The sequence below is a fragment of the Nilaparvata lugens genome, chromosome 1 (assembly GCF_014356525.2).
Source record: "Nilaparvata lugens isolate BPH chromosome 1, ASM1435652v1, whole genome shotgun sequence".
Classification (NCBI taxonomy): Eukaryota; Metazoa; Arthropoda; class Insecta; order Hemiptera; family Delphacidae; genus Nilaparvata; species Nilaparvata lugens.
The window spans coordinates 39,440,345-39,455,175 of record NC_052504.1 but is presented as its reverse complement, the minus strand read 5'-3'; the positions used below and the strand labels follow the sequence as shown (position 1 = coordinate 39,455,175).

General features: G+C 34.3%; 2 protein-coding genes across 4 annotated transcripts in view; one reads left to right on the top strand and one right to left on the bottom strand.

Moving 5' to 3' along the window:
• Window positions 1–14,831, top strand: part of LOC111048052 (ATP-dependent RNA helicase DDX54) — an 82,403-nt gene that overhangs the window by 52,137 nt on the left and 15,435 nt on the right. Inside the window, exon 14 of one of the 3 annotated variants that reach the window (XM_039433433.1) lies at window positions 11,266–11,444. The exons of 1 other annotated variant lie outside the window; for it this stretch is intronic. The gene's annotated coding sequence lies outside the window, so the exon portion shown is untranslated. Of the gene's footprint in view, window positions 1–497; window positions 518–11,265; window positions 11,445–14,831 lie in introns of those variants that run through there. One more of the 3 variants, XM_039433448.1, reaches the window with a different exon arrangement.
• LOC111048053 (kelch-like protein 17) overlaps window positions 2,920–14,831 on the bottom strand; it is a 56,745-nt gene continuing 44,833 nt past the window's right edge. Inside the window, exons 12-14 of the mRNA XM_039433666.1 lie at window positions 9,587–9,742; window positions 6,977–7,232; window positions 2,920–5,816 (exon numbers count right to left, since the gene is read on the bottom strand). Of these exons, the coding sequence (XP_039289600.1) occupies window positions 5,564–5,816; window positions 6,977–7,232; window positions 9,587–9,742 (665 nt within the window). The 3' untranslated portion in view covers window positions 2,920–5,563. The remainder of the gene's footprint in view (window positions 5,817–6,976; window positions 7,233–9,586; window positions 9,743–14,831) is intronic.

The following is a 14,831-nucleotide window of genomic DNA, read 5'->3' as shown; positions in this document are numbered from 1 at the left end:
TCGTATTTTCTGCTTATTCTCCAGTCTTCAGCTATTTCTGCCAAATCTCGTAATCGGGCAGAAAAATTTGCTCTTGCTTTTTTTTAGATTAAAATCTCCTGAATAAAATGAGATCATTCGGAAACTCTCTATCTCCAATGAGTACTGAGCTATGATTTTTCAAAAATGAGTGAAATTTGAAGGAAAAATCAATTTTGATGAATTTCAGTTTTTGATCAACAATATCTTCCGATTGTTATCATTTAGATGTATAATTCAAAATCCCTCTGGGGCGTATTTTTGTGCTCTACAATCTGAAATTAGGGAGAGCGCTCTATCTCAAATAGATTTCCAGGTACACCTGACAACAATGCTTCTTGTATTGTGAAAAACACCTAATTTTCAGCTTCAACCATCATCACCAACTACATTGTCCTCACATTGATATTTCGCACAATGACATAAGTTCACGAGATCATGTTCTATGAGAATCACCCGTTAGATGCACTTCATTTCAGTATTTCCTAGTGGAGAGGCGCGCTTAAGTCCACCTCAAGGATCAAAATTTCAAACACTCATAACTTTTGACGCAATGCTCAGATTTCATCGTACTACACTTCATTCTTCTCGTCTCGTCAAGGCGGTCCAAAATCATGCATAATAAGTCATATTCGGTCGAAAAATGAAAAATTTATTGTTGAATGTACTTAAGCCAATATTCCAATACACAAAAAATGGCCAATTTCTATATTCAAAACCTTCAAATTCTCATTCATTTCCTTTATTATATTATAGAACTGGCTTAAACACGTAGTATACACGTGTAAAGGATAGGAAAATTATGTTTGACGCATCATCACATCTGAACTACTGATTTACTTGAAATGTTGTATATAAATTCTTAATCAACCGAGGATTCTTATAGGCCTATTTTCAATTCTTCTAGACTTCATTACGTCAAGTTTTTAGTTTGTCAAGTTTTAAAATAGACCCTTGCGAAGCACGGGTTACCTGCTAGTACTGTAATAAAATTATAAGTTTTCTTTACAGTCGAGTATGTTTCCTAGTTCCGAATTTGGAACAGCAAAACTGCCGCCTTTTAGCGCTCCAGGTGGATGTTTTGTCAACTACAATCAAGAAATTCCTGATTCGAAACTTGTAAACTAGGTTATGTTTATAAAATGCATGTAGTAATGTCATCACAAGCAGGTAATGTTTTCTGTTTCTGAAATATTCTTTTCCAGATTATTATGACAAAATATAGTGTAAGTTGCTTGGACGTGAATATCTTTTGCAGTGCTCGAATGAAATTCTAGTCTCGGCTAACGCCTCGACTAGAAACATCATTCTCGCCTGCAAAACGGCCCTTCCCGTCCTTGTGACTTGAGATACTACTAAAGGCCCCGAAATTAATTATGCGCGAGTTGAAAACACTGGAAAAGCCAGCCAGGTCACTCGATAATTGAAATCTCGTTAATATTTCTTTTTAATCGATGAAAAACGTTTTCTTGATTATCTCATTATCTTCATTATTGAAAGAATAAAAATCTGGTGTGGTATACTCACACAACTTTCCTTGCTCATTGAACTGGGAGCCTCATTCTTAAACGACAATAATTTAGAGAAATAACATAATGACGATTGTCGGCAACATAATTATTTGAAACTACGATCAGACTACTGTATATGTGTGTATATAATTGTTTTCAGAGTACTTTTTCCTTTGTGTAAATATTGTATAATCCGATGATTTTTCAAAAGTCGTCAAAACAGCTGTTCTACAGATGAAATATCTCAACTATGAGTTATTTTTATAGACTGCTCTACCTACCTACCTCATGCACGAGAAGGAGGTTACAAAGTCCATTTCTCAAGGATGGGGTGAACCCCCCATTAGTTCCCCAGAAAGGAGACTCATGCCAGTTGATGGAGCTGATAAATAACTATACAGAGTATGAATTTGAAATAAATCAGTCGAGTAATTTTCGAGAAAACCGTGAAAAACATGGTTTTTAAGTAATTATCCGCCATTTTTCTCGAGAATATTACGCAGCTCCTGCAATTTTCCCAGAAATGAGACTCATGTCAGTTGATAGGGCTTATAAATAGCTATCAATGGTATAAATTTGAAGAAAATCGTTTGAGCCGTTCTCGAGAAAACCGTGAAAAACATGGTTTTTTAGTAATTATCCGCCATTTTTCTCGAGAATATTACGCAGCTCCTGCAATTTTCCTAGAAATGAGACTCATGTCAGTTGATAGGGCTTATAAATAGCTATCCATGGTATAAATTTAAAGAAAATCGTTAGAGCCGTTTTTGAGAAAATCGTGAAAAACATGGTTTTTTAGTAATTATCCGCCATTTTTTCCGCCATCTTGAATTGAATTTTATTGAATTTCTTATTGTCGGGTCCTCATGGTATAAGGACCTTAAGTTTAAAATCTCAAGTCAATCGGTTAATTAGGAATGGAGTTATCGTGTTCACAGACATACACACACACACACACACACACACACACACACACACACACACACACACACACACACACACACACACACACACACACAGACCAACACCCAAAAATCATGTTTTTGGACTCAGGGGACCTTGAAACGTATAGAAAACTTGAAATTGGGGTACCTTATTTTTTTTGCAAAGCAGTACTTTCCTTACCTATGGTAGTAGGGCAAGGAAAGTAAAAACTTGAAATTGGGGTACCTTAATTTTTTTTGGAAAGCAATACTTTCCTTACCTATGGTCGTAGGGCAAGGAAAGTAATAAAAACCTTTCCATTATATTCTCATCAATTTTCAATTTTTTTTAATCACTGTTTGAAACTTCGTAATTCAAAAATAGGTTTTAATAATATTAAACTAACAACTATATCAGACTTCCACTCCAGCTTTATGAATCGGTAATCTCAAATGAGTAAGAGACATTGTCAGTTGAGTCGCATTTTATTTTAAAACAAAGTATCAATGTAACAAAATTTAGAAACGTCAATTCAATAATAATTATGGCAGTGATCACTTCACAGATAATGGCTCCGAAACAGCATTCTATAAAGCAAATCTAGATAATTATTACATTTCAATAGTAATTGATTCAGTAACTATGTTTTACATAAATACTGTTGATCATATACAGTTAAATTAGTTGTTTCAAATTTACATAGTTACAAGCATTTAGCAATTTTTACCGCTTGGCTCTCATGATGTACATGTTAAGAATGATTATTGTTTATTGATTGTTCGTTTATAACACATGCATCTAGATAGTTAGAATAATTGTACTTTCAGTAAATTTATTGAATAAGATGGATAGAGCTCACTTCGCCAAATCATGATAAATAATTTTTAATCGATGAATACTGTACTAAGATACAAAGTAGAACATTCTAAATTCCTCTAATAGTGCAGTTTTAAGGGTCTTTGTCCATCCAAAACATATTTGTTCCTAGCTGCTTCTTATTCATCTCAATTACTGATGTTACCTAGTTCTTTGAATGAAAATCTTTTCAACTATGGAATGAACCTTAAATGAGACTAATTGACAAGTTAACAACATTGGAAACATATAGCGCTTCAAACGAAAACATTAATTGATTAAAATAAAACAACAAGTAACATAGCTTTTTCATGTTTTACACAATCACTTATAAATCCTTACCTAGAGCTAAAGTAAGCTACGTAATAAATAATAATAGTATACGAATAATTGTTTCGACTACATTTTTTTCTTTAGTATCTCAGGGTTCAGCTTTGGTAAATAGCTTTGTCGAAAAAAACAGCTTCTGAATGCTAATCGGAATGATAAATGATGGAATAAAGTCAAATATTGTTCTCATGTGCAATTAATGATCTTATGGGAAACATGGATGTCATTCAATAAAAAATTGATATTTCGAATCCTTTATGCAATATTTTGTTTTTAAATTTTTCATCCGACATGGTTATTTTCAGTTCATTTGTTTTTCTATATACAATAAAAGATCAAGCAATAGACAATAGGCTGATTCAGATCTAGAATTGATTGAATTTGTTAAGTTCAGTAATATTTTAGAAAAGTGATTCATCTGATTGGTTTCTTTACTTATCTGTAAAGAGGGTAAAATCACGAACGAGGAAATTATTTTTGTTGGCTCATTGTGCAATTTTTCCCTTATCACTATCAAGTAGTTTTTTAAACTTCAATTGTTGTGTCAGAATTTGAACATTTCATTTCTAGTCTATCATCAGCATTTGAAACTGCTTATTACCTTGAACGATTCATACTTTCATAAAATCACTTGAAGTCCTACACTTCAAGTGTACACTTATTCAGGACTTTGCTATGTATAATTCAGTTGAAAGTTTCACAGTGGAAATAAACTTGATGTATTAATTCTTCTTATAACAAAATAAGTAACCTAAAAAGAAAATTTTCATTTATGTTGTGAAATAGTTAAAATAATCATGGGCAACGTAAATTTTAAGATTTCAATTAAAATTTGTTTCAAGCTATAATATTGACATAGAATGAACGAAACTATTTTTAGTTGCTCAAAAAATAGATGAGTTGGAAACATCCTGAACCTTTCAACTTGAGGAGTTCACCTCTTAAAAATATACTCTTATTCATTGTATTGCCATCATTTTCCCTTTTACCTTCACAAAATATATTATTTTCTGATCGTTTCAACAAACTCGTTCAACAAGCAGATACGGGTCTATTAATAGTTACAAGCATCTCCTAATCACATCAAAATATCCTAAGTCCGTTTCGAGTTAATTCTATGGTATAAACCCATTAAGGATTAGAGTTTTCTTTGGCATTAAGCTGGAGTACATTTTTTAATACTAGAGAGATCCCAAAGACAAGCTACTCCATATTGTGTCCACAGCCTTCCCTATTATTGTATAGGTGCTTCAGTCAAGAGAAAACTGAGCTTTCTTGACTAAAGTATCTGTACTATATACAGAGTGTCCTACAAAAGGTGTAAACCCGAAGACCATAGATTCTATATGAAATTTGCAACATAAAAAGTCAAGCAAAACTTTCTCATATCGATCTTAGCTTTCGAGATATACAGATTCTTCGATATTTTTGAAAAACGTCAATAGCTAGAAAGCTATCAATCAAAATGTAATTCAAAAGGAAAGAGAAATAAATTTCCATTAGGATTCATATAATTTGTTCCTTTGACGTTTTTGAACTTTTTATTTGCATTTGAAATTTGGCTTTGAACTCGACAAATATGGCTTTGAACTTTTTTCAACTTGGAGCGCTCATAAAAAGTTCAAAAATGTGAAATGAATCTTATTCGAAATTTCTTCCTCTTTTCAACCAATCATACCTTAGAATTACATTTTGATTGTTCTAGTTTTTGACATTTTCCAAAAATATCGAAAAGTATATAAATTCTGAAAACTAAGGTCGATATAAGAACATTAATTGAAAATGGTTTGTTGCAAATTACGTGTAGAATGTATGGTGTTGGGCTTTTACACGTTTGGTGGGACACTGTATATCGTGGCCTATTACCATCGACTGGTGAGCGAGAATATGGAATAGAGTCGGTAGCGGGAGAATGACGATCAGTATCAAATGTTTTTGGTGGTGGATGGGGGACTAGTGGAGGGGGCAGTGCTGGTGCTGCTGACCAGGCTGCGTTCAATGTTGAAGCACTCGAGCACCGCGGCGCCCACAGAGCTGCGTCGCGTCAGCATCGACGTCATTAGCGTCCACTTGTTGAGGCGCGGCTCGTAGCGCTCCACTGAGTTGAGCGACGAACTGCCATCGTTGCCTCCTAGCGCCAGCAGGCTCCCGTCGCAGGAGACCACTTCGTGTGTCGACCTGACAACACGCATCAATCATTCAACTACACAAATTCAACTCAAGTTGTAAACGTGTGAGTAAATCAAAAGTGTGACACCTTCGGTGTAAAGTCGATTCTGTTCAAAATATTGCAAAAAGCATTTGACCATTGTTGCATGACAAAGAGACGTTAGACTCTTTCTACTTTCACAGTCCGATCAATTGACTGGTGAATTCACTGTGGACGGGCCGATTTAAAAAGCGACATTTTGCTTTGTCGGTTGCTACCCATACAAACATCGCTTCTTACAGTGGCCCAACCTTGATGAATCTACTAAAATATGAGTCGATTGAACCAAGTCGAAAGAGTCTACCGTCGCTTTGTAACGCAACAATGGTCAAATGCTTCTTGCAAACACCATCTTCAGCAAAAAAGGAATATTTTCCAATAGGAAATGAAACTATTTAATCCAGACATTTACTATAGTGATTGACTATGGTCGTTTACTAGGATAGTTAACAAAGGTCATTTAGCTATTTAATTCATATTTGAAGAAAAAATTCAGACGAATTTGAAAGAAATGAGTTGTAATGTTTATTAGGGTTGAGTTTGTTGAGGTTCCTACCAGCAGTATATTCACCACCTTAATAAGGGTTATACAGTATAATATACAGTTCATATTTTAGTGTTGAAATCACTGTATATCCGATGACCTGATAGTATTCAATGGATGAAAGATGTATCCATCTCGAGCCTCTGCAGGTTGTTCGTTGAACGCTCTTATGCTGGCCACTAATAGTAGGACATGTATGTCAAACATATGGGTAAATGCATGTTCATCATGCATACACACACACACACATGTTCATCAAGAATATTTTGTCTTCAGCGAGAGGCTTCTAACATGAAATAAACAGACAATAAAATCAACCACTGGAAAATTGATATTTATTATTATAATGATACAAAAATAATTCAACCTCAAATGGAGTTGGTAATGAAGAGAAAATAAACAACTCGAAATCAGAGATACAAAATTCCAACTTCAAAACATTTTGTTCGAAGCCTTTCGCTGTGATGACGCAATAATGTATGACGACATTTTGTGTGTTTACACGTCATGTCCTGTCGTAGTGGTCAACCTTAATAATTAAAGACGAATAATAGCGGGTATAGGACAAGTAAAGTAAGTACTGACCTGCGAGAATGCATGGAAGCAATGGGTTCCCAAGAGTTCCTCCTTGAACTGAACTTCTCGCCACTGGACATGCACATGGTGCCATCGTTGCCTCCGATGCAGTAGAGCAGGCCATCGAGCGAGGCCACTCCACAGCTGCTGCGGCGACTGTTCATGGCGGGCACAGCCTGCCAGCGGCCCTCTCTAGGATCTAGTCGCTCGACGCTCGACTGATAATTGGTCGAGTCGAAACCGCCCAGCGCGTAAATGCAATTATCTGTCAACAGAGAGTTATGTCAGCTGGATTCGTCATGGAGACAATCAGGAATGATTGATATCTGATGATAGAGCATAATAGTATCTTTGTGGTTCCATGATACAATTTCAAGTATGACCCATACAGCGAAAAGCCCTTGTTTAAATAATAATTTAAATGAGTAGGAACTTTTTGAAATTGTCCGCCTTATGAAATAGATACTACTACACTATCTAGCATCCTACTACTACTACCACTTACTTATTATCACCGTATCTTACCATAGGTACTACTGTACTTCCAATAGTGAGATTTCTTTCTTGATAGTAAGATGACATTTTGAAACTTTCTTGTGACATGTTTTATAAACCCTGACACAGTCTATCAATGACTTAGAATAAAACTAAAATAATAGCTCTGTTCAAATACCGAGAGATGTTGCCAGGTGTACTTTACGAGTTTATTTTACATTTTGGCACAATTGATGTATTTTTATATGTATTTATAGTTATATATTTTTATGTATTTGAAAATACAATATAAAGCCTCACATACACAGCTTTCTGTAAATTGGCCCCACATGTTCACAGTAGCGGTCATTTGTTTTGCAAAAGTCTTTCAATGTTTTACAATTGCTATTGTTTTAGTGGAAATGTCTTGCAGAGTAGGAAGGTATTCTCAATTCTGAAAGATTATCTACTATTCCCCAGCAATAATTCTTCATAAGTCACATCAAGCGTTGTTCAAATAACCATATAACTCAACATAAACTATTGCATTAATTTGAGCCTTCAAACTACAAGATAGCTTCAATTGGATGTTAAGTACTTTATATTGCTGGACACTGTACCTATCACAGCAATCCTACAGTATCGCCTCCTCGTTGTCATGGCTGGACAAGAACTCCAGACTCCGGTGAGGGGATCGTAGCGCTCCATGCTACTCAGACAGGACGCCCCGTCATATCCGCCGCACACGTAGATCAAGCCATCGAATGCGGTAATTCCTGTAATTAATTATAATTATTACAAACAAATCCATCTTCTCCGTTATGCATGTATAAATGAGTACACCTTATCATAAAATTATCAATACAAACAAAATTTCAATTTCGTATATAATTTATATCAACTGACTTCAATATCAACCTCAAACCAACTCGGGCGAATTCATTTCCCAGGTAATATCCCGGCTTTTATAAATAAATTTTACTGTCATAAACCAACAATGCCAATTGACAAAGTCACACAGTGAACAAAATACATTTATTCAGGTACTATAAAAAAACGTTCACACAATAAAACGGTCTTGCAACAGCCAATTGAATAGTAATTTCTTGAATTGAACAATGTTAGCACAACTTTTGATCTCTGTAAGCGAATTATTATGGATTCTTACTCCGATGCTGTCATAATGCTTGTGGAAAGACGTTGATATAGTACGGTTGGTATGAGAAGCTACACGATATTGTATTAGTAGCTACGGTACCTAGAAATTTGAATTCATGTTCAGTGACTATTGTAGACATAGTTTGAGTTGATGATGGAATGTTTTTTGAAGCCAATAAGGTGCGTACAGACTTTCGCTCTGCTCCGCAATCGAACGTCACTCGAGCAGGTCGATTGATGATCGACCGGGGAGCAAGAGTGGAACGCGAGAAGAGCTAACATCTCCCGTAACGTTCATTTTCGGAGCGATGGCGGAGCGTGTTGGAGGCGCGTAAATCTGTACGCCCCTATACACTGCACATTTGATAGCATAAATTTATGATACATTATATAATTCCTTATTTTATTCTTTCATTTACTTTTCACTGTTTTATCTAAAAAAATCCTAGGATTTCAAATGAGAATAAGATTATATTGTGAAACTTTCTTGTGACATGTTTTATAAACCCTGACACAGTCTATCAATGACTTAGAATAAAACTAAAATAATAGCTCTGTTCAAATACCGAGAGATGTTGCCAGGTGTACTTTACGAGTTTATTTTACATTTTGGCATAATTGATGTATTTTTATATGTATTTATAGTTATATATTTTTATGTATTTGAAAATACAATATAAAGCCTCACATACACAGCTTTCTGTAAATTGGCCCCACATGTTCACAGTAGCGGTCATTTGTTTTGCAAAAGTCTTTCAATGTTTTACAATTGCTATTGTTTTAGTAGAAATGTCTTGCAGAGTAGGAAGGTATTCTCAATTCTGAAAGATTATCTACTATTCCCCAGCAATAATTCTTCATAAGTCACATCAAGCGTTGTTCAAATAACCATATAACTCAACATAAACTATTGCATTAATTTGAGCCTTCAAACTACAAGATAGCTTCAATTAGATGTTAAGTACTTTATATTGCTGGACACTGTACCTATCACAGCAATCCTACAGTATCGCCTCCTCGTTGTCATGGCTGGACAAGAACTCCAGACTCCGGTGAGGGGATCGTAGCGCTCCATGCTACTCAGACAGGACGCCCCGTCATATCCGCCGCACACGTAGATCAAGCCATCGAATGCGGTAATTCCTGTAATTAATTACAATTATTACAAACAAATCCATCATCTCCATTATGCATGTATAAATGAGTACACCTTATCATAAAATTATCAATACAAACAAAATTTCAATTTCGTATATAATTTATATCAACTGACTTCAATATCAACCTCAAACCAACTCGGGCGAATTCATTTCCCAGGTAATATCCCGGCTTTTATAAATAAATTTTACTGTCATAAACCAACAATGCCAATTGACAAAGTCACACAGTGAACAAAATACATTTATTCAGGTACTATAAAAAAAACGTTCACACAATAAAACGGTCTTGCAACAGCCAATTGAATAGTAATTTCTTGAATTGAACAATTTTAGCACAACTTTTGATCTCTGTAAGCGAATTATTATGGATTCTTACTCCGATGCTGTCATAATGCTTGTGGAAAGACGTTGATATAGTACGGTTGGTATGAGAAGCTACATGATATTGTAGTAGCTACCTAGAAATTTGAATTCATCTTCAGTGACTATTATAGACATAGTTTAAGTTGATAATGGAATGTTTTTTGAAGCCAATAAGGTGCGTACAGACTTTCGCTCTGCTCCGCAATCGAACGTCACTCGAGCAGGTCGATTGATGATCGACCGGGGAGCAAGAGTGGAACGCGAGAAGAGCTAACATCTCCCGTAACGTTCATTTTCGGAGCGATGGCGGAGCGTGTTGGAGGCGCGTAAATCTGTACGCCCCTATACACTGCACATTTGATAGCATAAATTTATGATACATTATATAATTCCTTATTTTATTCTTTCATTTACTTTTCACTGTTTTATCTAAAAAAAATCCTAGGATTTCAAATGAGAATAAGATTATATTGTTTTCTAATTAATGTGCTTAATTCATTATAAAACTAACCAGAATATGAATGAACACAATAATTCATCAATGATCATTTTTCCAACTTTTTGTTATTGAATATTAGCTACCAGTTGCCAATTTCCATTTCCTGTCTTCCACCGGATCTCGAAAACGGCTCTAACGATTCTCACGAAATTTAGAACATAGGTTTATAATATAAAAATTCGATTGCACTAGGTTTCATCCCTGGGGAAACTCGCTGAAGGACATTAAAAGAATATATCCATCCTTGGAAAAACAGCTGATAATTTCGTCCCCTGTTGATGATGAAAGTGAGTGAGCGAGTGCATGTGTGTGGGACTGAGACAAAATTATGACTCAGATGTTGAACTTTTGTAACTAATTCAATCAGGTACTTAGTGGCAGTTGTACAAAAGCCGGTTCAATTTTAATCCTGATTAATTCCAGTAGAACCAATCAGATAAGCGATCTTTTTGAGATGGTCTTCTGTGATTTGGTTCTCGTGAGATTAATCAGGATTAAAATTTAACATGCTTTTGTGAGAGAAATTTTTGCATTCCTCTGGGAATTAATCTCAATCCACTGTGATTAGATAGAACCTTTCTGTATGAACTATGAATATTTATTATAATTTCTTTTTTAGTGATAATTTTAATATGCTTTTGTAGGTACTCCAGAGCGGAGCTCGGTGCCCCGATATTTATCATAAATTGGAACAGGTTGTCACTGATGTTGTGTTGTTGGTAGTATTTACTTTTTAACATTACAGGAGTAAATAACACAAGTCGAACAAAATGTATCTTTAAATGGTTTGGTTTTTGGAATAAAGATATCATCTGAACAAGTACATTTTGTAAATTCTATCTATTAATACCAAATATCGGAGCACCGAGCTTTGCTCGTTATTTATTCATTGATAAACAGAACTCAATTCTTTAAAATGATTGGGGAAGGACTAACAGGCACAGCCCAAAACAGTTTCTTCCCCGAATTTTGATTTATACACTATAAAATAATTTATAGTTGGAATATTCCAAAAAGTAGGATACACTTGAATCCAAGTGAAATTTCTAATCCAAATATTTGAAAACATAAAACTTCTAATTTGGATTATTTACATACCAAATTGAATAACAAAATAACACTCACTAATCACTTAGAACTGTAAAATAATGATTAACTTTGAATATTATGATAGATACCATCTCATGTCAACAAATCCGATTACTGTATTTTGATCGAGTCAATTAAAATTTCTAGATTTCTCGCGAGATACGATAAGCTAATTGATTACACAGCTGATCTCCCACACAGGCACACGCATCTTCTGTTATCGACAGACGACGAAATAATCATCTATTTTTCCAAGGATGAATTATCCTTCTCATGTCCTTCAGGGAGTTTTCTCAGGGATGAGACCTAGTGCAATCGAATTTTGATATCATAAACCTACTATATTCCGAATTTCGTGAAAATCGTTAGAGCCGTTTCCGAGATCCGTTGAACATAAATAATCATATAACCAGTTAGCCAGATAACCAGATATAAAAATAGAAAAACATAAACAGATATACAGAAATTGCTCGCTTAATATAATAGGATAACAACTTATAGTCCAGTCAAATGGTCGTTTTTCAAGAAACAGCCCCAAAAGAATTTTTTCGCGACGGTTCTATATTTGTATGTATTTTGGTTCTATGTATTTTGGGGCGCTGAATTCTAATCTGAAATTTGCTGACACGCCAGAGGGCGACTTCACCCCCAAAATTTTGGACTTTTTCTAATTTTCCCATTTAATCTCGAGAACCTTGAATTTATCGAGAAAAAGTATTCTCTATATAATATTAAAGATAATAAAATTTTCAATGAATTGACTGGTCGCGCAGGACTACTTTTTGGATTTTTTATCTGAAGTGTTCCACAAGATACACAACTTTGAGTACAATACATGATAGAAACTTGCGATTGGTCTTAAATGAGAGAAAATTTCATGCTCCATAAGCTGAGTAGCCTTAAATTGATCTTGCATTACTGTTTATATCGAAAAACTGTCGAGACTGTGAAAATGAGAGAAATATGCAATTTCTTGATTTTTTGAAACAAACGTATCTTACTTCACGATTATATTTTTACAAAAATCATTCACCTCACATAAAAGAGGAGATTCTTTTCTTCAAATCAAGACCAAGTATCATTTTGAGTTACCGAGACACACAGTTTTGAATATAGAAATTGGTCATTTTTCTATGCATTGAAATATGGGCTGAAATACACTAAAGGAGGAATTTCCTATTTTTTTAACTAATTTTAGTGACATGATACATGATTTTCAACCGCCTTGACGTGCTGATATGAACGAGCTGTAGTACGAGGAGATGTGATCATTCAGTCAAAAGTTATAAGTAATTAAGTTTTGATCCTGGACGTATCCTTATGTGTGCCCCACACTAGGAAATACTGAAATCTAACGAGTGATTCTCATAGAACATATCCCTCGTAAGGTGATTTCAGCCGAAATGTGTTTCTTTTTGTTAGGAAGGCCATGAAAAGGTATTATAATGAAAATTTGAATTTTGGCTGTAGGACATGATTTTCTATTTTTGGGTGTATTCCCCCTCCCACCTCTACTAAATTCAAAAATAGGTACCTAAGGAATTCGGTTCAGAATTAATATTGTTAATTCACGTGACGTGTGGATTTCTATCATTATTAGAAAAAGATCCTAGTTGTATAGGGTAGAAGTGGTGGGTTTGCATAATTTTGGAAACCCCTTAAAAAAATACCCCTTTTTTGAAAACTCTTAGCTCCGGAATCAAAAATCGTAGAGTCCTGCGCGACCACTCAATTTATTGAAAAATTTTATTATCTTTAATATTTTAGAGAATGCTTTTTTCGAAAAGTTCTCAAGATTAAATGGAAAACTTGAAAAAAGTCCGAAATTTTTGTTTTTTGGGAGTTTTGGGGGTGAAGCCGCCCTCTGGCATGTCAGCAAATTTCAGATTAGAATTCAGCGCCCCAAAATAGAATAGAATAGAATGACTGCCTTTATTTTATACCTGGGAGGGCGCAGTCGGCCCTCTCTTACACTTAACCCTAAATACATATAGAACCGTCGCGAAAAATTCTTTCGGGCTGTTTCCTGAAAAACGACCATTTGACTGGACTGTTATACAAAACAGAAAAAAGTAATGAAGCATTACAATAATTACTTGATTACTGTGTGGTAAATAGGGTGTAGATTTGAAAGATTGAAATTGGCTTGATTTGATATTTTTCACAAATTTTTGACAAGAGAAGTTTTTTATTCTGTCAAATTCACTAGAGTTTGCGATGTTGTTTATAATTGCATTCCCATTTCAGAGACATTAATATCATCATGAAACGCCTTCGAGATTAAAATAATTATTAGATTAAAATGTACATTACAATTCAACTTATCATTGTGCTTTTAAGAAAATTAAGTTGCAACATCAAGGAAACTTAAACAAAGGACCATTAAAAATTAATTAAGCAGAGGAAATCAGAATAATAGTGGATGTTGAAGTTATAATTTATTTTTGTCAAAGATTTACCTTCAAACTCATAGGCTCAAAGTTACTAAAACTCCTGCATACAAAATATTATCAATTGTATTTTTTATGCTTTATATTGAGTATATAACATTGTAAAGGTGGGAAAAAGTATTAAAATTAACTACATTAGGATAATATCTCTATTTAATACCTTGATTTTTCAGCCATGATTCAAAATGTTTACATAAAATATAAAAAAAATCATGCCCCCAAAAAATGTTGATGGCGCAAATTGCGCCATGCCCACCCCCCCCCCTTGTACGCACCCCTGATCGGTCAGCAATATGCAATATCTAAATTAATTGATGAATTCATCTAATATATTGCTGATAAAAACCAGATAAAACATTATTCATCTAATATTAATCAATCATAAAACACAATAAATATAATATATGTTTATTTTTAATGAATACGATAATTAAATAAATAGTTCATACAAGTCGTAATTTATCATTTTTCGTATGTTGTTTAACTTTTTTGTAAATATGAATACTGTATTGATTAAATAAGTAAAAGTACAAGGTCAGTTCATCATGCAAATTGACCTTGTTTCATAATTATATAATAATCATTGGCAAATGATTTCTATCAACATACTAAAGATTATTCAATGTAATCCAGTCTTAATAATATTAAGAATTACCAAGATCGAAAGTAAT